This window comes from Mustelus asterias, chromosome 15 (assembly GCF_964213995.1).
Source record: "Mustelus asterias chromosome 15, sMusAst1.hap1.1, whole genome shotgun sequence".
NCBI lineage: Eukaryota > Metazoa > Chordata > Chondrichthyes > Carcharhiniformes > Triakidae > Mustelus > Mustelus asterias.
This window is the reverse complement of record NC_135815.1, coordinates 56,014,457-56,041,337: the sequence shown is the minus strand read 5'-3', so window position 1 is coordinate 56,041,337 and position 26,881 is coordinate 56,014,457. Positions and strand designations below refer to the sequence as shown.

The following is a 26,881-nucleotide window of genomic DNA, read 5'->3' as shown; positions in this document are numbered from 1 at the left end:
AGGTTGCAAGCAAGAAGAATGGTTCATAATTCACGTGATTTTCTTGTTCTGAAAAACGTGCATTGCAGGCCTGATGAAAGTATCTCTTCGCTCCTGAATGGTAGCTTAGATGAGTTCAACAGCTGAGGTCGTTTTCAGGACTCCCTTAGAGATGGGTTTTCTGCAGATCATAAAGTTAGTTGCTTGTCATCTTGTTACCAAAGAGGCAGTTTTCTCTGCTATTGGACCCAAAAAGGAACAGGCTTAGAGACAACCTCCGGTTCTTAAGGCGTATGTAATTGCCCTCTGTGCTGCTACTGTCTCTTTCTGCAGTCAGCATTTAAAAGTTAGAAAGGAATAAAAATGGCTGCCTTAACATCTGACTCCTCACAATTGCAGTTCCTTTTCCAAATATGTTGGTAGTCTTGGGTTGTTTAGCTACATGCAGTTTTATTGTTTAAGAAAACCACATTCTTTGTTTGAAAAAGACCCATTCAATTCAGAAATGGCTTTTGATGGCCTGAGGTTATGTGTCGTTAACATCTTTTCATCTGGGATGTGCCCTTTTGTCTTTGTTAGGCAGTGAGTCTGTTTTTCAATACACAGGGCAGATCATCTGTCTTTCAGCCACCTTTGCAGAAGCACATTGTTAATTTTAAAAATAATAGGTTAATTTCAGAGTCCACATTAAACATGGTTCATATCTTAAAAGTTATGAATATGACATGCATGACATCCTTATCTTCCTTGGTTAGCCATTGATTCGGCATCCTTCTTGTCGAATCAGTCTTTCTCAATGGAATATACCTTTGTTGAGAGTTATGACATATTTTAAATACCTGCCACTGCTCCTCTACCATCTTTTAATCTATTTTTCCAGTTCATTTTAGCCAACTCTGTTTGCACATCCTTGTAATTAAGCTTCCGGCCCAAGTTTCTCACACTCAAACTGAATGTAAAATTCATCAGGTTACAATCACTCTTCTGTCGAAGATCTTTCGCTCTGAAGTCATTAATTAATCCTATTGATTTACAGTGTAATCAGGTCTAAAACCAACCAAATGTTCCCCTAGTTGGTTCCACATACATTGTTCTCAGAAACTGTCCTGAATATGCTTAATGAACTCATTCTCAAGGCTATCCTTGCCAACTTATTTGTCGAGTCTGTGTAAAGATTTAGTTATTGCAGTATCTATCTTCCAAGCCCTTTTTCTTGATTTATGCTTTATTAGTATAGATACTGTTAGTGGGTCTGTCAATTACTCCCACCAGTGACTACTTTCCCTTGCTATTTGATCTTCCAAACCAAGCTAATTTCTCACTAGTGTACTGATCTCATCCTTTGTTAATAATGCTACATCATCATTTCCTTTATTTCAAGCTCTGAAATTCCCTCCATACACCTCTCTATGCTGCTTCTTCCTTTAATATACTTATTTAAAACACAAGCTTTTGGCCATCTGACCTTATCACCTTTGTGGCTCACTGTCATACCTTGTTTTATAATGCTCTGGTGAGGCACCTTGGGCATTTGATTACATTCAAAGCGCTGTATAAAAGTTTGTTGTTCCTATCCTTTCAAAATGGCATATTCAGTTCCCAGCCTTCATCACCTTGCAACCATGTCTCTAGAATGGCCATCAGATCATATTTATCGATTTCTAACAGCACCAGAAGTTCATCTATCTTGTTATAAATTATGTGTGCATTCAGATAGAGCTTTAACTTTGTCTTTTTACCATCTATTCCTGTTATGACCCGAATGGCTGGTGCAGTCCTATTTTGTATGCTCTGTCCCTTCCTGCCAAATTCTAGTTATCATTGCATATATTACTAACCTAAGTTTCTCCCTCACCTGAACACTCTTCCATTGCTCCTTTCCTCATTGTTTAGTTTAAACCTAAACACCATCTCTACATCCCTAGCTATTCAATTCATCGGGCTACTGATCTCGGTGTGGTTCAAGCAAAGACTGTTCGAATAGAATGGCTCCGACTTTCCCCAGTATTGGTGCCAGTGTACCATGAATTTTTTTAATTCTTTCACAGGACGTGGGCATTACTGGCGAGGCCAGCATTCATTGCCCATCCCTAATTGCAGTTGAGAAAGAGGTATGAATCACTGCCTTGAACCTCTGTAGTCCATATGGTGTCGTGCATGCACAGTATTGTTAGGAAGGGAGTTCCAGGATTTTGACCCAGCAACAGTGAAGAAATAATGATCTCGTTCCAAGTCAGATAGTGTGTATGTATCTTGGAGGGGAATGTCCAGGTGGTAGTGTTCCTATGCGTCTGCTGCCTTTGTCCTAGGTGGAAGTGGTCACAGGATTGGAATGTATTGTCAAAGGAGCCTTGATAAATTCCTGCAATACATCTTGTAGATGATGCACACTGCCGCCACTGTGCATCAGTGATGGGTGGGGTGCCAGTCAAGCAGGCTGCTTTGTCCTGGATGGTGTCGAGCTTCTTGAGCGTTAGAATCATAGAAACCTTACAGTGCAGAAGGAGGCCATTCGGCCCATCGAGTCTGCACCGACAACAATCCCACCCCAGACCCTATCCCCACAACCCCACACATTTACCCCGTTAATCTCTCTAACCTACACATCCCGGGACACTGAAGGTCAATTGATCATGGCCAATCAACCTAACCCGCACATCTTTGGACTGTGGGAGGAAACTGGAGCACCTGGAGGAAACCCACGCAGACACAGGGAAAATGTGCAAACTCCACGCAGACATTGACCCAAGCCGGGAATCGAACCCGGGTCCCTGGAGTTGTCAGGCAGCTAACCACTGTGCACCGTGCCACCCGTGTTGTTGGCAATGTACTTATCCAGGCAAATAGTGAGTATTCCATTGCTTTCCTGACTTGTGCTTTGTAGATAGTGGGTTGGCTTTGAGAGTCGGGATGTGAATTACTCACTCCAGAATTCCCAGACTCTGACCTGCTCTTGTAGCCATAATATTTATATGGTTTGTCCAGTTACTATTCTCCCCGCCAGGCTGTTAATGGGGAATGCAGTGATGATGTCGTCATGGGGAGATGGTTGGATTTTCTCTTTTGGAGATGGCACTTGTATGGCACAAATATTAATTGCCATTTATCAGTTCAGGTCTGAATGTTGACCGGGTTTTGCTGCATTTTGACATGGACTGCTTCAGTATCTAATGGTGCTGAACATTGTGCAACCATCAGCGAACGTCCCCACTTCTGACCACCTATTGGAGGGAAAGTTAGTAATGAAGCAGCTGAAGACGGTTGGGCCTTGGGCACTGCCATCTTCAAAATCTAAATCTCTTTCTTCCACATGATGTTTGAGCAGTGCTTTTTCTTATTTACTCTGTCAATCAGCTCATGACTCGGGCGGCAATCTAGAGATATTTAATTTAACTCCAAGCTACTCAGCAGAACCTTTTCCATTGCCATATCTATGCCATTGGTAACTATGTGGAGCATAATAATTAGATCCTTCCACTCCCACCCCTAAGTTCCTCTCCAGCTCTGAGGAGATGTCCTTAACTCTGGCATTGACCTGGCAAGGCAGCTTTTGAAAGAGCAGCATCGGGCGTTATAGGGAAGCTATTGACTATGGCAGGAGAGAGGGAGATGCCATGATCAACAGGTTTCCTTGTGGGTCAGAGGTGAGCGAGGCTGCCCCGTGCTTCCCGTCTGCAGTGAATGCTGTAAAAGGCACCGAATAGTTTTGCTTTTTTTCATTTTCTTCTACCCGTCAAGGAGAGTTTATGTTAAGGCCCAGGAGACAAAGAAAATTACAGCACAGGAACAGGTCCTTCGGCCCTCCAAGCCTGCACCGACGGTGCTGCCTGACTTAACTAAAACCCCCTACGCTCCCGGGGACTATATCCCTCTATTCCCATCTCATTCATGTACTTGTCAAGACGCCCCTTAAAAATCACTACCGTATCCGCTTCCACTACCTCCGCCGGCAACGAGTTCCAGGCACCCAGCACTCTGTGTAAGAAATCTGCCTCATACATCTCTTTTAAAACTTGCCCCTCGCACCTTAAACCTATGCACCCTAGTAATTGACCCTTCCACCCTGGGAAAAAGCTTCTGACTATCCACTCTGTCCATGCCTCTCATAATCTTGTAGATTTCTATCAGGTCTCCCCTCAACCTCCGTCGCTCCAGTGAGAACAAACCAAGTTTCTCCAACCTCTCCTCACAGCTAATGCCCTCCATACCAGGCAACATCCTGGTAAATCTTTTCTGTACCCTTTCCAAAGCCTCCACATCCTTCTCGTAGTGTGGCGACCAGAATTGAACACTATATTCCAAGTGCGGCCTCACTAAGGTTCTATAAAACATCAACATGACTTGCCAATTTTTAAAATTCAATATCCCGGCCGATGAAGGCAAGCATGCCGTATGCCTTCTTGACTACCTTCTCCACCTGCATTGCCACTTTCAGTGACCTGTGTACCTGTACACCCAGATCCCTTTGCCTATCAGTACTCCTAAGGGTTCTGCCATTTACTGTATATTTTCTATCTGTATTAGACCTTCCAAACTGCATTACCTCTCATTTGTCTGGATTAAACTCCATCTGCCATCTCTCTGCCCAAGTCTCCAACTGATCTATATCCTGCTGTATCCTCTGATGGTCCTCATCGCTATTCGCAAATCCACCAACCTTTGTGTCGTCCGCAAACTTACTAATCAATCCTGTTACATTTTCCTCCAGCAAAGGTCCCAGCACTGATCCCTGAGGAACACCACTTGTCACAGCCCTCCATTCAGAAACGCACCCTTCCACTGCTACCCGCTGTCTTCTTTGACTGAGCCAGTTTTGTATCCACCTTGCCAGCTCACCTCTGATCCCATGCGACTTCACCTTCTGCACCAGTCTGCCATGAGGGACCTTGTCAAAGGCCTTACTGAAGTCCATGTAGACAACATCCACTGCCCTACCCTCATCAATCATCTTCGTCACTTCCTCGAAAAACTCTATCAAGTTCGTGAGACACGACCTCCCCTTCACAAAACCATGTTGCCTCTCACTAATACGTCCACTTATTTCCAAGTGGGAATAAATCCTGTCTCGAAGAATCCTCTCCAATAATTTCCCTAACACTGATGTAAGACTCACCGGCCTGTAATTAGCTGGATTATTTTTGCTACCCTTCTTAAACAAAGGAACAACATTGGCTATTCTCCAATCCTCTGGGACCTCCCCTGTAGCCAGTGAGGATACAAAGATTTCTCTCAAGGCCCCAGCAATTTCCTCTCTTGCCTCTCTCAATATTCTGGGGTATATCCCATCAGGCCCTGGAGACTTGTCTACCTTGATGTTTCTCAAGAACCCCAATACCATCTCCTTTTTGATCTCAACATGACTCAAACTATCTACACATCCTTTCCCAGACTCATCATCCACCAAGTCCTTCTCTTTGGTGAATACTGACGCAAAGTACTCATTTAATACCTCGCCCATTTCCTCTAGCTCCACACATAGATTCCCTCCCTTGTCCTTGAGTGGGCCAACCCTCTCCCTGGCTACCCTCTTGCTCTTTATATATGTGTAAAAAGCCTTGGGATTTTCCTTAATCCTGCTGGCCAATGCTTTTTCATGACCCCTTTTAGCTGCTCTTACTCCTTGCTTAAGTTTCTTTCTACTTTCCTTGTATTCCAGATGTAGTACAACTGAATACAGCATGCCAGTTGAGAGGAAATGGGTTGTGGGAGTCCTGTTTGGGAATGTTTCTGGGAATTGTAATTCTAATGCAGGCAGCAGACCAACAGACTCCCAGCTAGTGCATTCTTTAAATGTTCTGCTGCTCATGCTTTGGGGAGTGATTACAAAGTGGTTGCTGAGCTTTTCTACTAAAGAAACACATGCCCTTTACTTCTGCTGTCAGGAGATGATAATTGGGACTTGCTCTTGGGAGTCACTCTGCTAAAGAAAATTAAGTGACTCCTGGCAATGCCAGTGGATGAAAGTGTAACATTATCAAAAGTAGATAAAGGATCAAATAAATCTAAATACCTAACCAATGAGGAGAAAGACACTGCAGATAGATTCAACTCATACGTTTTATTATGGAGGTATTAAGTCTTTTATACTCCTGTTCAACTGTAAAATAACATATACTTATGTAATATTATAATTTGCAGTTATAAAATCTAAATGTTTGTCTTCAGTCAGTGTAATTTTTACTAAGCTGAATTGCTCACAATTTTGTTGAAATTATAACTACTGAGTAATGAGCTGTAATTTATTCTTAATTTAATTTGAACCCGTGTAAATTAGTTTAATTAGTCATTCTGCCACTTAGTTTATGCTAGCAAAAGCCATTTTTAGTACTGTATATGTAAATTGCTAATTTTTGAAGAAGTTATCTTAAAAAAATTAAAAGAGCCACAAAATTACAATCCTTTCCACTTGAAAATTTACTTGGGTATGTAATTTTTTCACTTCATGTCAAACTTCAAAATATGCAGAGGATATGTGTAGTATGCTTTGTGCCCAGTGTTACTGCTACACAGACTGACCCTTTGTTGCTCCAGTAACTCTGCAATTTACTTTGTTGATATACAGGTGTTCTGATAGCATATGAAGGCTTGCCTCTTCATTTGGCATTATTCCCTAAACTGTGGACAGAAATTTACCAGTCTCAGGTATTTTACATTTGTTACTGTTATGGTTTTTTAAATTGTTGGAGTATTCTTCTATAATTTTGAGAATAAAATAACTCTGATGTTTAGTTGGCACACTTGACTTGTTGAAAAAGAAAAGGATGGCAAAAATAAATTGTTAGTTTGAATTTTGTGTGTTTTTGATAATGTTGGTTATTTGCTGGCATCACTGCCGCCTCATTCAGTTTTCTAAAATTTATAGTTAGGTCACCCACAGCTGACTGGTTACCAGATTGGAGTCCCATTCCGTAACTGTAACTATAATTGGGGTCAATAACTTTTGAAGTCACATGATATTTGATAATGAAGAAGACCTTGTATGTACTTGGTAAGATTAAGAAAGGGTGCCTTTAGTTGTGACTGTTTTCTCAGCAATTACTGCAAACTGGTATCTCATGACAAGAAATGATGTGAATAATGCAATGTAATTTTAACCCAAAGCATTCATTACTGCAATGCCATGAAATCTGTTCATAAGGAATGTACATTTAACAGCTGATACAGCACGTCATAACTGCCCTGTCCCAAAATCATTATAAACTGTTCAGCACACAATGGTGGAATTTTACCCTCCCCCCATAGCGGTTTCTGAGGTGGAAGGGAACATAAATTGTGTGGACAGGATTCCCCCGAGGAAGCCATTCACCCAAACCTATTCGGAATTTCATGCTTGGGTGGGCAAGGCCTTGGGTGAGAAACCCGTCTGTTAACCTATTAAGGCCCTTAAATGGTCAGTAAGGGCCTTATTCTGCCCAACTTCAATCTTTAGGCAGGTTGCTGTGGGTTGTTTGCACTTTTCCCCATCTCTGGTGGTGGTGGTTGAGGTGAGGGGGAAACGACTGTTCACTTTGAAGGCCTCCTCAGAGTTGCACCTGGGCACTCTACCTTCCCGCCCCCGGAAGTTAGCTTTTCAAAAGTCCTGGGATTTTGTCCCAGGCAGAGCATTGCAGTACTGCTTCTGGCCACTGCAGCGCTATGCCCGGCTGGGTTGTTGAGGTATGAGATAATCTGGGCAGCAGCTCTCACAGATGGGACTTCCTTCCCAAGAGCAGATAGAACTCCCACCACCGCCAATCAATGCTCAAGTGAGTGTTTAATGGCAGTGGGACTTAGAGAGTCAGCGGCTGCACGTTAGGCATCAACTCTTGGGATCGCTCATCATCAAAATTGTAACCAATGTTTCCAATAGTAAGCTCAGTTGTGGTGTTGAGGCTCTGTGCATTGGACAAGATTTTCTCCACGGGGAAGCTGCATTAATCATTTTTAGCTGGTTGGAGACCTGAAAGTCAGTCACACTTCAGCCCTTGTGGCTGGGCATGATGCTTGATCTGGAGTAATGAGAGTGGGGAAGAGAAGGAAGGGAAATTGTACACTTAACTGTGCACAGAAAAACTTCATCTAAGTTGTTTTGCTGAACTATTATCTTCTTGTCTTTTTTTCAGTCACCCATGGCAAAGAATTGTGTTAAGCTGCTGTGTGATGAGCCAGTATTTGCTGAATATATTAAATGCATTCTAATGGACGAGAGGATCTGTCTGAATAACAATGCAGTTTATACCTTTCTTGCTTGTTTCCTTCCTAAGGTATGATGTAGTATTTGTCCCTGTACCGTAACTTGAATTAATAAATAAGATGTTATCTCGTGCCTGATGCAATTGAACAATGAGATTTCATTGCTATACAGAATTACGGAAATTTACTTCTGCTGTTGCTGTCCATTGGTACTGAATTCCAATTTTAAAAAAATATTGATAGCTTCCCAGATGCTTGGGTGAGTTTCTCCATTGGTTAACTGAACCATAAAGACCAAGAGGTTCTAGGTTTGATGTTTGGTGCTAAATTAGCCAATCTCATCTCGGATGGTAATCCAAATGGTAACATGTGTGACTTCAACGAATCTAGCTTGGGGAGGAAGAGATTCCCACGCAAAATTGCTGGAAGTGAACGTTGCTGTCGAAAGAGCAGCTTATTGTCCCCCCTCAAGCAATTAAATGATCAAAGATGACACATGAATAATAAACAGTTTGGTGAGGTATGTAAATTAACCTGAACAATTGTAAAGGAACAGAAGAAAATAAAGGTGTGAAATCAGTAAAGAAGAATACATGCTGATTCGAATAATCCAAGATTCACAATTTCTCCAAATTTCAGGAAATACTTACTTAGCCAAACTTGCCTATTAAGTATATTCAAGTCATTCAGAAAAACAAAATGTCAAATTTTAGGCCAATTCTATTGATTAAACTCAACGATATTATTCCAGGAAATTTAAAATGCTGTACTTTAGAAGTGTGACTTCTAATGTATGGCACTTGTAATCCCAAGTGTTATCTTGATTTACAGGCATTTTATTTTGCTTGTTTAGAAGTTGAATATACAGTTTTTCTGAGGATTTTCCTGGGTATCATTTTATTTGACATTCTATTTTGTATCATTTCATTATGATCTTCACTTATGCTAAATTTTAAATGAACATCATGAAATACTGCTTCCTTATTAACTGTATTTTTCAGTTTGCCTTTTATCTTCCAGATCTTGCATCTCTTTGTTTCTAATGCCTGATACTCATTTTTATTTTGTTTAGGCATCATCATTAGGCCTACTGTTCTGATTGCCTTGCTGCAATTTTTATGTTAGTTCATTTTTTCATTGGGTTAGCTTTCTAAACTTCTGCTTTTTACTTTTTTCTGTGTTTTCTTGTATTCCAATGAACAAACATTGACTGTATATCAAAAGCATTAGCTTGTGCTTCTAATTTCTGAGTAGGTCTCTTGCTGAGGGGTCTCATAGCCCTAATTTAAAATCAAATTAAAATGATCAATGCCTGGTAAATGACTGCAGCTCCCCTTGCACATATTACTGGACTTCGGCACTCTAAAGTAGTAGGATACACAACTTTGGAAGGGGGAAAACCAATCGTCTTGCTGATTGTTCAAAAATCAATAACTTGAATGTATCCCTCCTTTTTGATAAAAAGAGTAAGCATGAGAGCAGGCTTCAAAATAGAAGCCTAATGAGTAAAATTGAAGAAGTAATACCTTGTAGCGCACTAATTACAGAAACAGCAAAACCATTATCGGAACATAGGACTTAGCAGTCCTTCGAACTTCCTCCATCATTCGATAAGATCATAATTGATCTGGTTGTGGTCTCAACTCCACTTTCCTGTCTGCCCCCCACAACTCTTGACTCCCTTGGCTATGAAAATGCTATCAATCTCAGTCTTGAATTAATTTTTAAAAATTATTGAGCCTGAAGCAAAACAGGATTGTTTGACAACATTGTCATCAGGCAGGCTACAATATTAAGGGAATAGAATTAACTGTGCAGTCTTGTTGTAGAAATTGTTTAGTAGCACAAGCCACTAGCTTTTGGAGCGCTGCCCCTTCATCAGGTGAGTGGGAATTCTGTTCACAAACAGGCCATATAAAGACACAAACTCAATTTACAAAATAAGGGTTGGAATGCGAGTCTTTATAGGTAATCAAGTCTTAAAGGTACAGACAATGTGAGTGGAGAGACGGTTAAGCACAGGTTAAAGAGACGTGTATTGTCTCCAGCCAGGACAGTTAATGAGATTTTGCAAGCCCAGGCAGGTCGTGGGGGTTACAGATAGTGTGACATGAACCCAAGATCCCGGTTGAGGCCGTCCTCAAGTGTGCGGAACTTGGCTATCAGTCACTGCTCAGCGACTCTGCGTTGTCGTGTGTCATGAAGGCCGCCTTGGAGAACGCTTACCCGAAGATCAGAGGCCAAATGTCCGTGACCGCTGAAGTGTTCCCCCACAGGAAGAGAACAGTCTTGCCTGGTGATTGTCGAGCGGTGTTCATTGATCTGTTGTCGTAGCGTCTGCATGGTCTCCCCAATGTACCATGCCTCGGGACATCCTTTCCTGCAGCATATCAGGTAGACAATGTTGGCCGAGTTGCAAGTGTATGTACCGTGTACCTGGTGGATGGTGTTCTCATATGAGATGATGGCATCCGTGTCGATGATCCGGCACGTCTTGCAGAGGTTACTGTGGCAGGGTTGTGTGGTGTCGTGGTCACTGTTCTCCTGAAGGCTGGGTAGTTTGCTGCGGACAATGGTCTGTTTGAGGTTGTGCGGTTGTTTGAAGGCAAGGTGTGGGGGTGGCCTTGGCGGGATGTTCGTCTTCATCAATGACATGTTGAAGGTTCCGGAGAAGATGTCGTAGCTTCTCCGGTCCGGGGAAGTACTGGACGACGAAGGGTACTCTGTCCACTGTGTCCCGTGTTTGTCTTCTGAGGAGGTCGGAGCGGTTTTTCACTGTGGCGTGTCGGAACTGTCGATCGATGAGTCGAGCGCCATATCCTGTTCTTATGAGGGCATCTTTCAGCGTTGTTGCGATCCTCCTCATCTGAGCAGATCCTGTTTATACGGAGGGCTTGTCCATAGGGGATGGCTTCTTTAACGTGTTTAGGGTGGAAGCTGGAGAAGTGGAGCATCGTGAGGTTATCCGTGGGCTTGCAGTACAGTGAAGTGCTGAAGTGACCGTCCTTGATGGAGATGCGTGTGTCCAAGAATGCAACCGATTCCGGAGAGTAGTCCATGGTGAGTCTGATGGTGGGATGGAACCTGTTGATGTCATCATATAGTTGTTTCAGTGATTGTTCATCGTGAGTCCAAAGGAAGAAAATGTCATCGATGTATCTAGTGTATGGCATCGGTTGAAGGTCCTGTGCTGTGAAAAGGTCTTGTCCGAACCAGTGCATGAAGATGTTGGCATATTGAGGTGCGAATTTGCTCCCCGTGGCTGTTCCGTGTGTCTGGATGAAGAACTGATTGTTGAAGGTGAAGACATTGTGGTCCAGGATGAAGCGGGTGAGTTGTAGAATTGCATCTGGAGACTGGGAGTTGTCGGCATTGAGTACTGAGGCAGTTGCAGCAATGCCATCGTTGTTGGGGATGCTGGTGTAGAGTGCCGAGACATCCATTGTGACGAGGAGTGCTCCTGGTTCAACTGCTCCATGTGTGCTGAGTTTCTGTAGGAAGTCCGTATGTCGCGACAAAAGCTGGGGATTCAGAGTGCCCTTGATGTAGCCTGAGAGGTTCTTGCACAGGGTCCCATTGCCCGATTCGATGGGATGGCCGGGTGTGTTTGCCTTGTGTATCTTCGGGAGGCAGTAGAGATCTCCAACGCGGGGAGTACGTGGGATGAGAGCACGGAGGGTGCTCTGAAGCACCTGAGAAGCATCTGTGTCTTTATATGCCCTGTTTGTGAACAGAACTCCCACTCACCTGATGAAGGGGCAGCGCTCCGAAAGCTAGTGGCTTGTGCTACCAAATAAACCTGTTGGACTTTAACCTGGTGTTGTGAGACTTCTTACTGTGTTTACCCCAGTACAACGCCGGCATCTCCACATCGTAGAAATTCTTAGCAGAGGAGGGTGAGGGTAGGACTCCAAAATAATATGTAAATGAGCAAGCTAATAGCCATGAATATTAAATAAGAAACTGGGCTTAAAAATGAAGTTTAAAATTCTCCATTTTGAAATACTGAAGAAGGTAAGGGAAGGAATGCAGAGAATCGTGAAGTGATGCATGTTCAAAAATTGCAGAGAAGCAACATAAATTGAATGGTACAATTTTAAAAGAGTGCAAGAATAGAGAGACTTGGGATTCATATATGCAGACTTTTGAAGATGGCAGGACAAATTGACATTGCTGAAGGATGTCATGAACTTAGAGAGAAGGCTCAGGAGATTTACTAGAATGGTACCAGGGATGAAGAACTCTGTGGAGAGACTAGAGAAGCCAGAATTTTTCTCCTTAGAACAGAGGATGTTATGGGGAAATTTAATAAAGTTTCTGAAAATTGAGAGTTTTGATCAAGTAGGTCGGGCAAATTTTTTCCCATTGACAGGCGTGTCGGTAACCAAATGCTATATAATGCTAGAGATTTAAAATAATTGGCAAAAATCCAGAGGAGAAAATGAGAATTGTTTTTAACAAAGCAAGTTATGATCCTAAATGTTGTGTATGAGAGGTGAAAACAGATTCAACCTTGTGTTTCTAAAGGGAATTGGGTGTACACTTGAATATGAGATATTTGCAGAGCTGTGGAGAAAGAGCAAGAAAGTGGGACTAATTGGATAGTTCTTTCAAGGGGGCAGCACAGATGTTATGGGCCAATGGCCTTCTCAGTGTTGTATGATCTATGACACTATAAAGTTTCAAAAATGTTTTGAAGGAGGCATTTATATTAAATGAATGGTGTACCAAAATACATTTGTAACTGAATAATCCATCAAATTGTTTGTTTTATTTGAAATTGTATTACTTTAATTGTTGAAATTATGTTTTTTCAGGTTCAGAATCAGGTATTTTCCAGTTCAAACTGTTCTAGTTTGATCAATAATTTAATCTCAAATCTAATAAATGAGTACCATAACCTTGAACCAGAGCTTCTGGGACAGCGTGTTGAAATCTCTAAAGTTGGTGCTATTCTAAATGGGGTAAGATTGCATATGATGCTCCTCTATTAAATCAAAACTTTATTTTTCTAGCTTTCCACTTAATATTATTATAAGAGTTTATGCCAGCTACAGCATTTTAACATATTTTCTATATCAACAGCCCATCCACTGTAATTCAGGTGGGATTTTACCACAGAGGCTGTATTTTTGTCTTGAAGACTAGACTTTCCACCAACAAGGGACTGGGCGGGCACCCTGCTATTGGAATGTAAAAATGGGGCCTTGCCCTAATTCCATAACCTTTGCTGAAGTCAATGATGGAGGTTCCTGGACAGTATATCCAACACTGTCACAAAATTGCACCTCCGCCCTGTGTCTTCACAGTCTGAATTATTTTAAACCATGAATCTGAATGGTCATGTCAGGATGTGAACTAATTAGGTAATAGGCTCTTGGTATGAAGTACATTCAGTGCTGTTCTTATATTGATTAATCATAGGGTGGAATTTCTGTTTTCTGTAGAGTGCGGGCACGCACCCCTCACCCATGCACAAGGGGAACACACACACACACACTAGCACTGCCCCCCCCCCATTGGATTAGAGGAACATTCCTCACTGGAGCTTCCCAGAGAGCCTCCTATCGGCACTGCTCCTTGGGGTTCCCGATCTTTCCGGGGAACCTTGTTACATCATTGGAGGGGAGAATTGGAAAATGAGATCTCACTGGTGAGATTCCCGTTTTCCAAATTGCATAATATTTTGTGCACACATTGCGTTTGTGCTCATGGCACAAGTTCTGACTCACAAACAGTTGATCATCATTTTATGCTTTCGCCACCTTGGGCATGAGTGAGAGTATAACCAAACCAATACATACCGAATCTTGTTCTTTTTTCTGAGCCTCGTTCATAAAATGTGTTTGGGCATTCTCAACCCAGTTCTCTAATAACTAATTACACTCTATAATACCTATTTAAAAAGATTGGTAGACAAGCTGTGATTTGTTTTTTTATTTACAGGATCTTCGAGCTCTTGCCTTGCTGCTTTCCATACACACCCCTAAACTACTGGACTCAGCACTAATCCAGACATTACAGGACTTGCTACACAAGTGCAGAACTTGTCAGCAACAGAGAAGTGCACTACAGGAACAGGAAGCAAAGGAAAGAAAGACAAAAGGTATGTATAATGGATTATTTAGATAATTTATTTAAACTTTCGTGAAATAATTTTTAAATTTTTCCTTTAAACTAGTATCACACAGGTTACTAATATTCCTGTCAGTGCAGTATTACCATATTTTACATGGATTTATATGCTTTACCAAGTGTTACCTATATTGATGTAATTATCTTTACAGGCCATCTGTTTCACACACGTGGCTCACACAATCACATATAAACTAGAGAATTTTGTCTTTTCAGGCCCTTTTTACTCACTGAAAATAATGGCTGCTTGCAGTACAGAGGGTAACCCAGCCCTTGCAACTTTCTCCAAGAAGAGCCACCTCTTTGTACTGCTCTACACCCTTTCCAAAATAAACAGAGGCTTTAGTACTAGGGAGAGCAGCAGACTCCAAATCTAGTAGAGCTGGCAAGAAGAATAAAGAATTGGCTTGGACATAGAAGTGGAGATGCCGGCGTTGGACTGGGGTAAACACAGTAACAGTTTTAACAACGGGTTAAAGTCCAACAGGTTTATTTGGTAGCAAATACCATTAGCTTTCGAAGCGCTGCTCCTTCGTCAGATGGAGTGGAAATCTGCAGATTTCCACTCCATCTGACGAAGGAGCAGCGCTCCGAAAGCTAATGGTATTTGCTACCAAATAAACCTGTTGGACTTTAACCTGGTGTTGTTAAAACTGTTACTTGGACATAGAAGACAGAGGGTAGAAGTAGAAGGGTGCTTTTCTGAATGGAAGGCTGTGACTAGCGTTGTTCCGCAAGGATCAGTTCGGGGATCTTTGTTGTTCATAGTATATATAAATGATTTGGAGGAAATATAGCTGGTCTGATTATTAAGTTTGCAGACGACACACAAATTGGTGGAGTTGCGGATAGTGAAGAGGATTGTCAGAGGATACAGCAAGATATAGACCGGTTGGAGACTTGGCAGATGGCGTTTAATCCGGACAAATGTGAGGTAATGCATTTTGGAAGGGCCAATGCATGTAGGAATTATACAGTAAATGGTAGAACCCTGAAGATTATTGACAGGCAGAGAGATCTGGGCGTACATGTCCACTAATCACTGAAAGTGGCAAAACAGGTGAATACGGTAGTCAAGAAGGCATATGGCATGCTTGCCTTCATCGGTCAGGGCATTGAGTATAAAAATTGGGAGGTCATGCTGCAGCTGTACAGAACCTTAGTTTGTCCTCATTTGGAATATTGTGTACAATTCTGGTCGCCACCGTACCAGAAAGTTATGGATGCTTTGGAGAGGGTACAGAAGAGGTTTACCAAGATGTTACCTGGCCTAGAGGGTATTGGCTATGAGGAGAGGTTGGATAAACTCGGTTTGTTCTCACTGAAACGTCGGAGGTTGAAGGGCGACGTGATAGAGGTTTACAAGATTGATGGCATGGACAGAGTGGATAGTCAAATGCTCTTTCCTAGGGTAGAAAAGTCAAGTACTATGGGACATAGGTTTAAGGTGCTAGAGGAGATGTGCGAAACAAGTTTTTTACACGGAGTGGTTAATGTCTGGAGCGCACTGCCCGGGGAAGTGGTGAGAGCAGGTACGATAGTGGCATTTAAGGGGCAACTAGACGAATACATGAATAGGGTGGGAATGGAAGGATACGGACTCCGTAAGTGCATACGGTTTTAGTTTAGACCAGCATCATGATCACCGCAGGCTAGGAGGGCCGAAGGGCTGTTCCTGTGCTGTACTGTTCTTTGTTCTTAGATATGCTGAAAAGTCTGGAATCTATGTCCGGGGACCTGTTCAACAAAGCTCTCCTCCAAAAGCACCCAGACCAGCAATAGGAAGATAAAGTTGGAGGAGCACAAGAAAGAAACCAATAACAGCAGTCTAGCCACAGTTAGACAAGAACAGCTACCCAGAAGAAATTTTAATGTGTTAATATGCTTCTCCCACAACCACTGAAATTTCCTTCGTAACATGTGCAAGTAAAGGTAAACTCAAATTGTATCTAAAAGAGTCTCAATTATGAATGAAAGTAACTTGGAACTCAAGTCAATATCTGTGGTACAAAAACAAATGATGGAAAATCTCAGCAGGTCTGACAGCATCTGTGGAGAGAGAATAGAGCCAATGTTTCGAGTCAGGAAGACTCTTCACCAGAGCTAGTTTTGCTTTTATCAATATCTGTGGGATTAGATATATTTGGTGTGCTTACCAAGTTAAAGTGGTAGAAAAACAGCAAAAAGAGTAGGCTATTTAGTTCAAGCCTATCCTTCCATTCAGTAAGACTATGACAGATCTGTAACCTAATTCCTTGCACCTGCCTTTCCCCTTTGTCCCTTAATACTTTTCATAGAAAATCATAGAAACCCTACAGTACAGAAAGAGGCCATTCGGCCCATCGAGTCTGCACTGACCACACTCCCACCCAGACCCTACCCCCATATCCTACCCGTTAATCCCTCTAACCTTCCCCATCCCAGGACACTAAGGGGCAATTTTAGCATGGCCAATCAACCTAACCTGCACATCTTTGGACTGTGGGAGGAAACCGGAGCACCCGGAGGAAGCCCACGCAGACACGAGGAGAATGTGCAAACTCCACACAGACAGTGACCTGAGCCAGGAATCGAACCCAGGTCCCTGGAGCTGTGAAGCAGCAGTGCTAACCACTGTGCTACCGTGCCACCCATTTTTGGGTAACAAAAATCTATCAATCTCAATTTTTAAACGATCAGTTGATCTAGCATCAATTGTCAGTTGCAGAAGAGTGTTCCAAACTACTTCCACTCTTTAGGCCCGATTTTACCATCAAGTTGCGCCCGTTTTTGGGAGCCTGGACATTGGTAAAGTTGGGTGTGAGGCGAGCAGCGCGATCCATGCCAGCCTCTACACTGGTTCCCCCTTTACCAAGTCCCGAAAATGACTGCGATCGAGACCGCACCCAAAACGGGCACAACGGCCATTTAAATGCATTCGCATGCATTTAAAGTGACTTAATGGACTGCATGCCCAACCTTACCGGCACTTCTCCTTTTACCACCACATTCGCCCATCCAGAATATGCTCCACAAAATTCCGATTCGGGCATTCCAGTTAGTGAGGAAGTAAGTGCCGAGCGTCTGAAGGCTCTCTGCTTGAGATCGGTGGGGGGGGGGGGGGTGGGGGTCGGTTTGAGATCGGGGGGCGGGGGGGTGGTCTGCTGCCATTCTGCCTGTGATCAGTCAGGGGAAGGGGGGGTCCACTACCACTCTGTCTGAGATCAGTGAGGGGAAAGAAGGTCCGCCACCATTCTGCCTGTGATCAGTCAGGGGGAAGGGGGGTCCACTGCCACTCTGCCTGAGATCAGTGAGGGGAAAGGGCGAGTCCACTACCAATCTGCCTGAGGTCGGTGGAGGGGAACGGTTGGGGCCCGCGATCTGTCTGAGTGGCAGAAGGATGGGGGGATAAGGGGGGCAGTAATATTGGGGGAGTGGGCCAGGGAGAGGCATTATTCGGCCCGGGAGCTATGTGGCGAGGAGCCGCATTCTATCTTTTTTTTCTGCGCATACGCAGTTGGAGGTGCCGATCGGAGCTGTAGGATTTCGGGTGCGTTAAGACCCGCCCACAGGCTTCTGCTGCGCAATTTGGAATTGCTGATACTTGTGCAGGCAGGAGTGCGTATGGGGGTGCCTGAGAATGGGTCTAAAAGTCGGATCTGAAACACTCCCGGTTTCTAGTCCGCCCAGCATTTAGAATCAAAATGGTAAAATAAGGCCCTTTGTGTCGAAGTGTTTCTGTATTTCACTTCTGAAAGGCATGGCTGTAATTTTTAGACTCTGCCAAGTCTCCCCAGCCAGAAGAAATATTGTTTTCCACGTAATGTGTTCTCTTTAATATCTTGAAAACTTCTATCAAATCACTCCTTAACTGTCAAAATTCAAGGGAAAATAACCCTAGTTTACCTAATTTCTTCTTGCAATTTAACCCTTGGAATCTGGGTATCATGTTGATAAGTCTAGGCTACATTCCTTCCAAGTCCAGTTATCCTTCCTAAAATGTGCCCATAGCTGTTCAGGCTACTCCAGGTGTGGTCTAACTGGGGCTTTATTCTGTAGCATAACTTATATCCCCTCAAGCTTTGTTGTTTGAACTTTAGTGATATACCAGTGATATACCAGTGACTTAATTATCTAATGAGTTACTTCCATTTACAGGGTACTCCTTTTCCAGTAGGTATTTTTCCAGGTGCTGCGCTCGTAAATTTCAAAGTATCTGTAACAACAAATATGTTTTTCCTATGCAGAAGGTTGTAGATTTTATAAAATGTAATGAAATGTTCAAAAGTGCTAGCACCTGATAACTGTTGATAAAATGAAGCTTGAAAGCAACATAACTGCATAGAAACTTTGCTTTAAATGCTGCATTTTTGTGCCTGGCCTAAAGCATGTTTGGATAGAATGCCAGGTTTTGTCCTGGTGCATTGAGAAGGAACAAATTACTTTAAATGTCAGACATAAATCCATTCCCCCACCACCGCATGTCCTATTACTGAAGGCTACAAAGTTCCCAGAATCCACCTCATGCAAAGCAAGATTCCTGTGAAAGAATTCAATCGTAAGCTTAGATTAACTATGATAAAGCTAAATTCAGTAGCGCATGGACTCCCTGTGCCTCAATCAATATATTTGAAAAACAACAGCTCTTGCCACAGTTTTTTTTTTAATGTTTTAAAATTCTAAGAGCTGAGGGTGGCACGGTAGCACAGTGGTTAGCACTGCTGCTTCACAGCTCCAGGGACCTGGGTTCGATTCCCGGCTTGGGTCACTGTCTGTGTGGAGTTTGCACATTCTCCTTGTGTCTGCGTCGGTTTCCTCCGGGTGCTCCGGTTTCCTCCCACAGTCCAAAGATGTGCGGGTTAGGTTGATTGGCCATGCTAAAATTGCCCCTTAGTGTCCTGGGATGCGTGGATTAGCGGGTAAAATATGTAGGGATATGGGGGTAGGGCCTGGGTGGGATTGTGGTCGGTGCAGACTCGATGGGCTGAATGGCCTCTTTCTGTAGGGTTTCTCTGATTTCTAATAAGTATCTTAAAAACATAAGAAATAGGAGCAGGAGTAGGCCATCTGGCCCTTCGAGCCTGCCCCGCCATTCAACAAGATCATGGCTGATCTGAAGCGAATCAGTTCCACTTACCCGCCTGCTCCCCATATCCCCTAATTCCCTTATCGATCAGAAAACTATCTACCCGTGATTTAAACATATTCAACGAGGAAGCCTCCATCACTTCAATGGGCAGCGAATTCCAGAGATTCACTACCCTCTGAGAGAAGAAGCTCCCCCTCAACTCTGTTCTGAACCGGCCCCCCCTTATTTTGAGGCTGTGCCCTCTAGTTCTGGTTTCCCTTCTAAGTGGAAAGAATCTCTCCACCTCTACCCTATCCAGCCCCTTCATTATCTTATATGTCTCTATAAAATCACCACTCATCCTTCTAAACTCCAACGCGTACAGACCCAATCTGTTTAATCTCTCCTCATAAGCTACACCCCTCATCTCCGGTATCAACCTGGTGAACCTTCTCTGCACTCCCTCCAAGGCCAATATATCCTTTCGCAAATAAGGGGACCAAAACTGCACACAGTACCCCAGTTGCGGCCTCACCAGTGCCTTGTACAGTTGCAGCAAGACCTCCCTGCTTTTATATTCTATCCCCCTCGCGATAAAGGCCAACATTCCATTCGCCTTCTTGATCACCTGCTGCACCTGCAGACTGAGGTTTTGCGATTCGTGCACAAGGACCCCCAGGTCCCTCTGCACAGTCGCACGATGTAATTTTTCTCCATTTAAATAATATTCCAATTTACTATTATTTCTTCCAAAGTGGATAACCTCACATTTGCTAACGTTATATTCCATCTGCCAGATCCTCGCCCACTCGCTCAGCCTATCCAAATCTCTCTGCAGACTTTCCGCGTCCTCCACGCAATTCGCTTTCCCACTCACCTTCGTGTCATCAGCAAACTTGAATACCCTAGATTCAGTCCCCTCCTCCAGATCATCTATGTAAATGGTAAATAATTGAGGCCCCAGCACCGATCCCTGCGGCACGCCACTGGTCACCAACTGCCAACCAGAAAAGCACCCATTTATCCCAACTCTCTGCAACCTGTTAGATAGCCAATCCCCAATCCACGCCAACACCTTACCCCTAACTCCGTGTACCCCAATCTTCTGCAGCAACCTTTTGTGAGGCACCTTATCGAACGCCTTCTGGAAATCTAAAAACACCACATCCACCGGTTCCCCTCTGATTCCTTTCCAGTCCTCAAATGGACATTTTGTCACTAATTGTACCCGAATCAATTATTATTGGCAGAGACTGTGGCTCTCAGCTTCTTCAGACTTTGGTCCTCTTTGCTAAATTAGAGACTGTTGTATCAGCTTCTGTAAGTAAAATATGTTTGCGTCAGAAGAGTTTGATAATCACTATGTAACCCAGAATCTTTATAGTGCAGAAGGAAGCCATTTGGGCCATCAAATCTGCACTAGCTCTCTAAAAGCGCAGTCTACTTAGTCCCACTCAAATACCTTATTCCTGTAACCTTGCACGTTCCTTCTTTTCAGATAGCAATCCAATTCCATTTTTGAATACCTTGATCACACCTGCCTCACCACCCTCTCAGGAAGTTCAACCACCCTCTGGATGAAAATCTTTTTCCTCACATCACTTTTATTCATTTTGCCAATTATTTTGACTTTGCCGGCTAGTTCTTAATTACTCCCCAGTGGGAAGTTTCTCACTAATCACCCTGTCCGGACCCCTCAGGATCTTGAATACCTCTCTCAAGAGCTCTCCGACTTTTTTTCTCCAAGGAAGACAGTCCCAGCCTCTCCAATATGTTCTCATAGCTACAGTTCTTGGAATTATTCTTGTGAATCTCCTCTGTACTCTGTCCAATGTCTTCACATCCTTCCTCAAGTTTTTGTTAAAAATTTTTATTAGTGTCACAAGTAGGCTTACATTAACACTGCAATGAAGTTACTGTGAAATCCCCTAGTTGCCACACTCCGGCACCTGTTTGGGTACACTGAAGGAGAATTTAGCATGGCCAATGCACCTAACGAGAATGTCTTTCGGACTATGGGAGGAAACCCACACAGACACAGGGAGAACGTCCAAACTTCACACAGACAGTGACCTAAGCTGGAATTGAACCTGGGTCCCTGGCGCTGTGAGGCAGTAGTGCTAACCACTGTGCCACCGTGCCGCTCCTGCAACCCCTTCAGAGTTTCTCCCTTTATTTTATATTGTGTCTCCATATTCTTCCTGCCAAAATGAATCATCTCATACTTCTCTGCATTGAATTTCATCTGCCACTTGTCTTCTCAATCCACTAACTTGTCTATGTCCTTTTGAAGTTCAAGACTATCCTCATCACAGTTCACAATGTCTCCAATCTCCATATCATCTGCAAATTTTGAAATCATGCCTGAACAGCACAGTCTAGTTAATTAACATAAATCTGGAAAAGCAAGGGTCCCAAACTGACCCTTGGAGAACTCCACTACAAATATTCCTCCAATCTGGAAAGAAAACAGCCATTTATCACTACTGTTTCCTGTCACTCAGCCAATTTCTTGTCCAAGTGCCTGCTTTCCTTTTTATTTCATGGGCTATAAGTTTGCTCACAAGTTTGTTGTGTGGCACTGTGTCAAATGTATCTCATCCGGTCCTGGTGCCTTATTAGTTTTAATTAAAGGAATCACTTCTAACATTGCCTCCTTCTCAATTATACATTTTTCTAGTATATTAGTTACCTCCCCTCTCACCTTGGCCTGGGTAGCATCTTCTTCCTTTGTGAAGACAGATGCAAAGTACTCGTTTTATACTCCACTATTTCTGCTGCCTCCATGTGCAAGACCACTTTTTTATCCCTAATTGGTGCTACTCTTTATTTTACCACCCTTTTTTTTATGCTTATAGTAGACCTTGGGATTCCTTTTTATATTAGCTGCCAGTCTTTTCATGCTCCTTGATTTTCGTATTAATTTTTTCACTTCTCTGGTCCTATATTCAGCCTGTTTCTCTACTCTATTGTCTACCTGACATCTGTCATCGGTGCATTTCTTCCTTTTCATCTTCAACTCTATCTCTCTCTTCATCCAGGGTGCTCTGGCTTTATTTGTCCTACCTTTCCCCTTCAAGGGAATATACTTTGACATTGCCTGCAATGCTTTTCCTTTGAAGGTGGTCCATTGTTCAGCCACCATCATTTCTTGCAACATTTGATTCCAATTCACTATACTTGCATGCAATCCATTGAAGTTGACTTTCCCCCAATTAATTATCCCTGCTGTGGATTATTCCTTGTCCTTTTCCATGGCCAACTTAAACCTTATGATAAATGTCACTAAATGCTCTCCCACTGGGAGGGCGGCACGGTAGCACAATGGTTAGCACTGCTGCTTCACAGCTCCAGGGATCTGGGTTCGATTCCTGGCTTGGGTCACTGTGTGTGTGGAGTTTGCACGTTCTCCTTGTGTCTGTGTGGGTTTCCTCTGAGTGCTCCGGTTTCCTCCCACAGTCCAAAGATGTGCGGGTTAGGTTGATTGGCCATGCTAAAAAATTGCCCTTAGTGTCCTGAGATGCGTAGGTTAGAGGGATTAGTGGGTAAATATGGGGGTAGGGCCTGGGTGGGATTGTGGTCAGTGCAGACTCGATGGGCCGAATGACCTCTTTCTGTGCTGTCGGGTTTCTATGATTTCACTGATGTTTGATCCACTTGGGCCAACTGACTCCCCAGAATCAAGTCCAACAGTGCTTGCTCTCTTGTTTGATTAGAAACATTCTGCTGCAGAAAATTTTCATGAATACATTTCAAGAAAACCGGAGGAAACCGACGCAGACACAAGGAGAATGTGCAAACTCCACACAGACAGTGACCCAAGCCGGGAATCGAACCCAGGTCCCTGGAGCTGTGAACTCTCGCCCCTCTTGTCCTTGCACTATTCCTATCAAAGTCTATATTTGGATAATTGAAGTCCCCCATTATAATTAATTTATAATTCTTGCATCTCTCTTTAGCTTCCTTGCAAATTTGTTTCTCTACATCCTTGCAACTAACTGGTGACCTATACACTATACTGATCAATGTTATTGCACTTTTTTCATCCCTTACCTCTAGGCAGAGAGATTCTGTCCTTGACCACTCTAGAACATCCTCTCTCTCCAGTTCTGTAATGCCATCTTTAATCAATAGTGCCCCTTTTCTTATTTTCCTGTCTTTCCTAAACACCTTGTACCCAGGAATATTTAACACTCAGTCCTGCCCTCCTTCGAACCAGGTCTCTATTATAGCATAAATATCATAATTCCAATTGTCAACCTGTGCCTGTAGTTCACCAATCTTATTAGGCACAGTCTGTGCATTCACATACAGGTCCATTAACCCTGATTTCGGCTTTTTTTTACTTTTCTCCCATCCTGTTACTCCAACTAATGACTTACTATTGCATACTCTAATTCTATCATACTCTCAAAGTATTTTGTTTACCTTGATACTCCCTGATATATCTTCATCATTTACAACTTCCCTAATTCCTACTGCCAGTTTTTCTCCTCTCCACTCCTAATTTCCTCTCAGGTTCCCATCCCCTATCAATCCCTGTCCTAGTGACCTTGATCATTATTTTCCTCCCATTCCCCAACATTTTCTCAGGAGATAGAGACAAAATTTTAACTTATTTTCTCTCCTTTTGCAGATGATGAAGGAGCCACTCCTGTGAAAAGGAGGCGTGTTAGCAGCGATGAAGAACATCCTCTGGACAACAGCACTGGACATAGCACGCCCAGTGACACTAGGACAGAACCTAGAGAGGCATTAACCCCAGCCAGTACCTCAGACACTGAGACTAGAGACTCAGCAGTCATTGATCCAGGCACCGAACATGACCCACCAACCCCTGATCCAATTTCTGTGAAAGAAGATAAAATGGAACTTTCTTCAAATGCGCATGAGACATTAATCAGCAACAGGCCCCAGGACTCTTTAGAACAGTTGCAAGGCGAGGATTCAGTGGAAGATTGCAAAGTGGTGAAGGATCTACTAAGTTCTGAAAAGGAAACTAGTGTGAATGAAGATGACTCTGACTCTCCCTCTACACCACCACCTGTTGCTACGGTTTTGCCTGATCTGACTGACCTTAGAAACTGTGAGACTCAAAATCTGCCCTTCGACCCAGAGACCAGTTTATCCAACAGCTGTACCCATTCCAGAGGACTCTTTAATATGCAGCAGCAGGATCTTTTAGATAATTTGTGCAGGACCATTGAATCTACGATTAGTGCAGTCACAAGAATATTGAACAGAGGGAATCAACCCACTTCTTGATGAGACTACTAGCATGACTAGTTTTGTCTTTTTTAAATACAGTTTGAGTTTTCGTTTAATTCTGTTTTGCCTGTTGGATCTGATGCTTTGTGCTTCACTGTCAAGTGACATTTTTCTGCTTGAATGCCTGTTAGTTGTTTGTATGAAGAAGCAGCTCAGCCATGAGAGAAATCCAGTGTGTTAGGGTTATGCGCTTGAAGATGTGATAAGTGGAAATCTAAACACAAATTTCTAGGTAACTTAAAACAAAGGCATTTACAGCACATTTCTCAAGGGCAATCATATTAATGGTCAGCTTTTACATAGAAGTAATTTGTTGTGGCTTTTCATCCAGATTTGAGGTGCATCTTCGGGTGAAGGGTTACAGAGATTTTCGTTCTTCATATTGTATGATGTAATTTAAAGATATTGCATTTTTACTGTGTATAATATTGTGTCTTTTGTTGCCGGTTTTTGTACTCTATTAAGGAGGCAACTTTGCCTCAAATCTCCGTGGTTCTATTATCCAAATTAAGTTGTTTACTTGTATACTAAACCAACCACGATTAATTTGATTCTGTTAAGAATCCTCTGTAGACATCGACTGGCATAAATAAGGTGCTTTATCTGACAGGTTTCCCATGGCGGAAATAAAGCACACAAAATAAAAATTAGAACTTTATTTTGTTTTCAAGAATGTTTTATTGCATACACAAAGTTAACTGTCAACTATTCTGCGCAAAGGAACAAAGTAAGTATTGGATTCATACCTTGATGATCACAAATTAAGTTGTTTTTCTCTCACTGACACGGTCTCATTTTCCATGTTGCGTTGTAACAAGCACACTCGACCGTAGAGTTTTCCATTTGACGAGTGATGTTACACTTATTCAAACAAAAAGTAGGCCTAATGGATTTTTTAAGTGTTTTTATGGATTTTACCTAACACTAATGGTTCATTGTTACAGTACTAAAATCAACAAGCCAGTTATTAAAGACAGATAATTCTCCCTGCCACTTAGTGATACTTTCCAACAACTGCATTTTAAGTGAAACTTGGACATGTACTGAAAGTGCTCATGGTCTTGACACACTTAAAGTTGAGGTTTTTTTGATAAATCAGAAAGCATCCCCCATGCACAAGTCTTTAGATCATACTCATTCTTAATGCATTGTGAGAAAAAGTCTTATCCACATTCCTGTGCTGTGTAATTTGTTTGACAAATGTGTCAAATTTTTACATTATGAACAAGGAAAGTTTGCATCTGCTTCATTTCTGAATAAAAAGATGCTAAGTTAATTAAACTTCTGATGTGGCAATTATATACAGAAGGATAACCCAGCAGATAAAGGATATCACACATGGTACAATATTCCAGAATCAATGAGACCATTTCCTGAGGAGTGAGAAGGTGCTGTGCTACATTTTCTAATCTGTATTTGAAATAAATCGGAATGTAGCGTTGAAATGAAGAAGAAAAGGCAAGTCTGGGGAAATAATTATTTTAAACTTTTTATCAAATATACTGTTACAATTTGGAGATAAATGTGTTTTCCACCTGAGTAAACAAGATACAACATTGATAATTTAAAGGAGTGTAAAGATATTTGAATTTGAGAAAGCAACGGTGTAATTTAAATTTATATAGCAAGATGGGAAAAAATAAAATTTAGTTAATTTGTATTGACCAAATTTTGCTGCAAAATAAAGGCCATTTATATTTGACCTGTTTCAGAAAATCTTCAAGTATTGACTGCCAAGCTATTAGTGAAAGGATCCTCCAAGGAGTGGTCATCTTAAGAGGAAGCAAAGGAAGGAGTAAGCCCCACACAATCTGCTGGACCCACAACCATAAAAGTTTGTATCGTTTTTGAACAAAAGATCTCAAACTATGCAACATTCTCTGAGTATGTGGTCTTTATATATCAATCCCATGCCTTCTCTCTGTTCACAAGATGATGCTATTCATCTTTATTATGTCAATTCATCTCACTTTCCTTCAAGAAATGTTAATTCAGAAAAACTAAATCGTACTTGGGGTTATTATGATTATCACACAATATATCTGTAAATAGATTTCAGACTCTGGTTGAGTTAGCTCCATTCTGGTGGATTCCTGGCTGGGTTTCATTTGATATTTTGGTTTACATCTTTTTTGTTGCAAAATCTTCCTCATCATTGTATTTAGTTTGATCTTGTGGACTGCTCATATTTATTTCAAGCTTTGGTTTCTAGTTTAATTGGTGTAATTTCAGTTGCCCCATTACAGAAAGGGTATGGTTGGCTATCACTGGTGCCTCACA

At 42.4% G+C, this 26,881-nt stretch overlaps 1 protein-coding gene across 7 annotated transcripts in view; it reads left to right on the top strand.

The window, feature by feature from the left end:
* Positions 1 to 25,259, top strand: part of usp34 (ubiquitin specific peptidase 34) — a 257,669-nt gene extending 232,410 nt beyond the window's left edge. For 5 of the 7 annotated variants that reach the window (XM_078229926.1, XM_078229923.1, XM_078229922.1 and 2 more), the window contains 5 exons: positions 6,542 to 6,621; positions 8,082 to 8,222; positions 12,969 to 13,115; positions 14,098 to 14,257; positions 23,970 to 25,258. In XM_078229926.1, coding sequence (XP_078086052.1) covers positions 6,542 to 6,621; positions 8,082 to 8,222; positions 12,969 to 13,115; positions 14,098 to 14,257; positions 23,970 to 24,598 — 1,157 coding nt within the window. In that variant the 3' untranslated portion in view covers positions 24,599 to 25,258. Of the gene's footprint in view, positions 1 to 6,541; positions 6,622 to 8,081; positions 8,223 to 12,968; positions 13,116 to 14,097; positions 14,258 to 23,969 lie in introns of all 7 variants that reach the window. The other 2 variants (XM_078229924.1, XM_078229920.1) reach the window with 1 other exon arrangement.
* Positions 25,260 to 26,881: the final 1,622 nt, after the last annotated feature.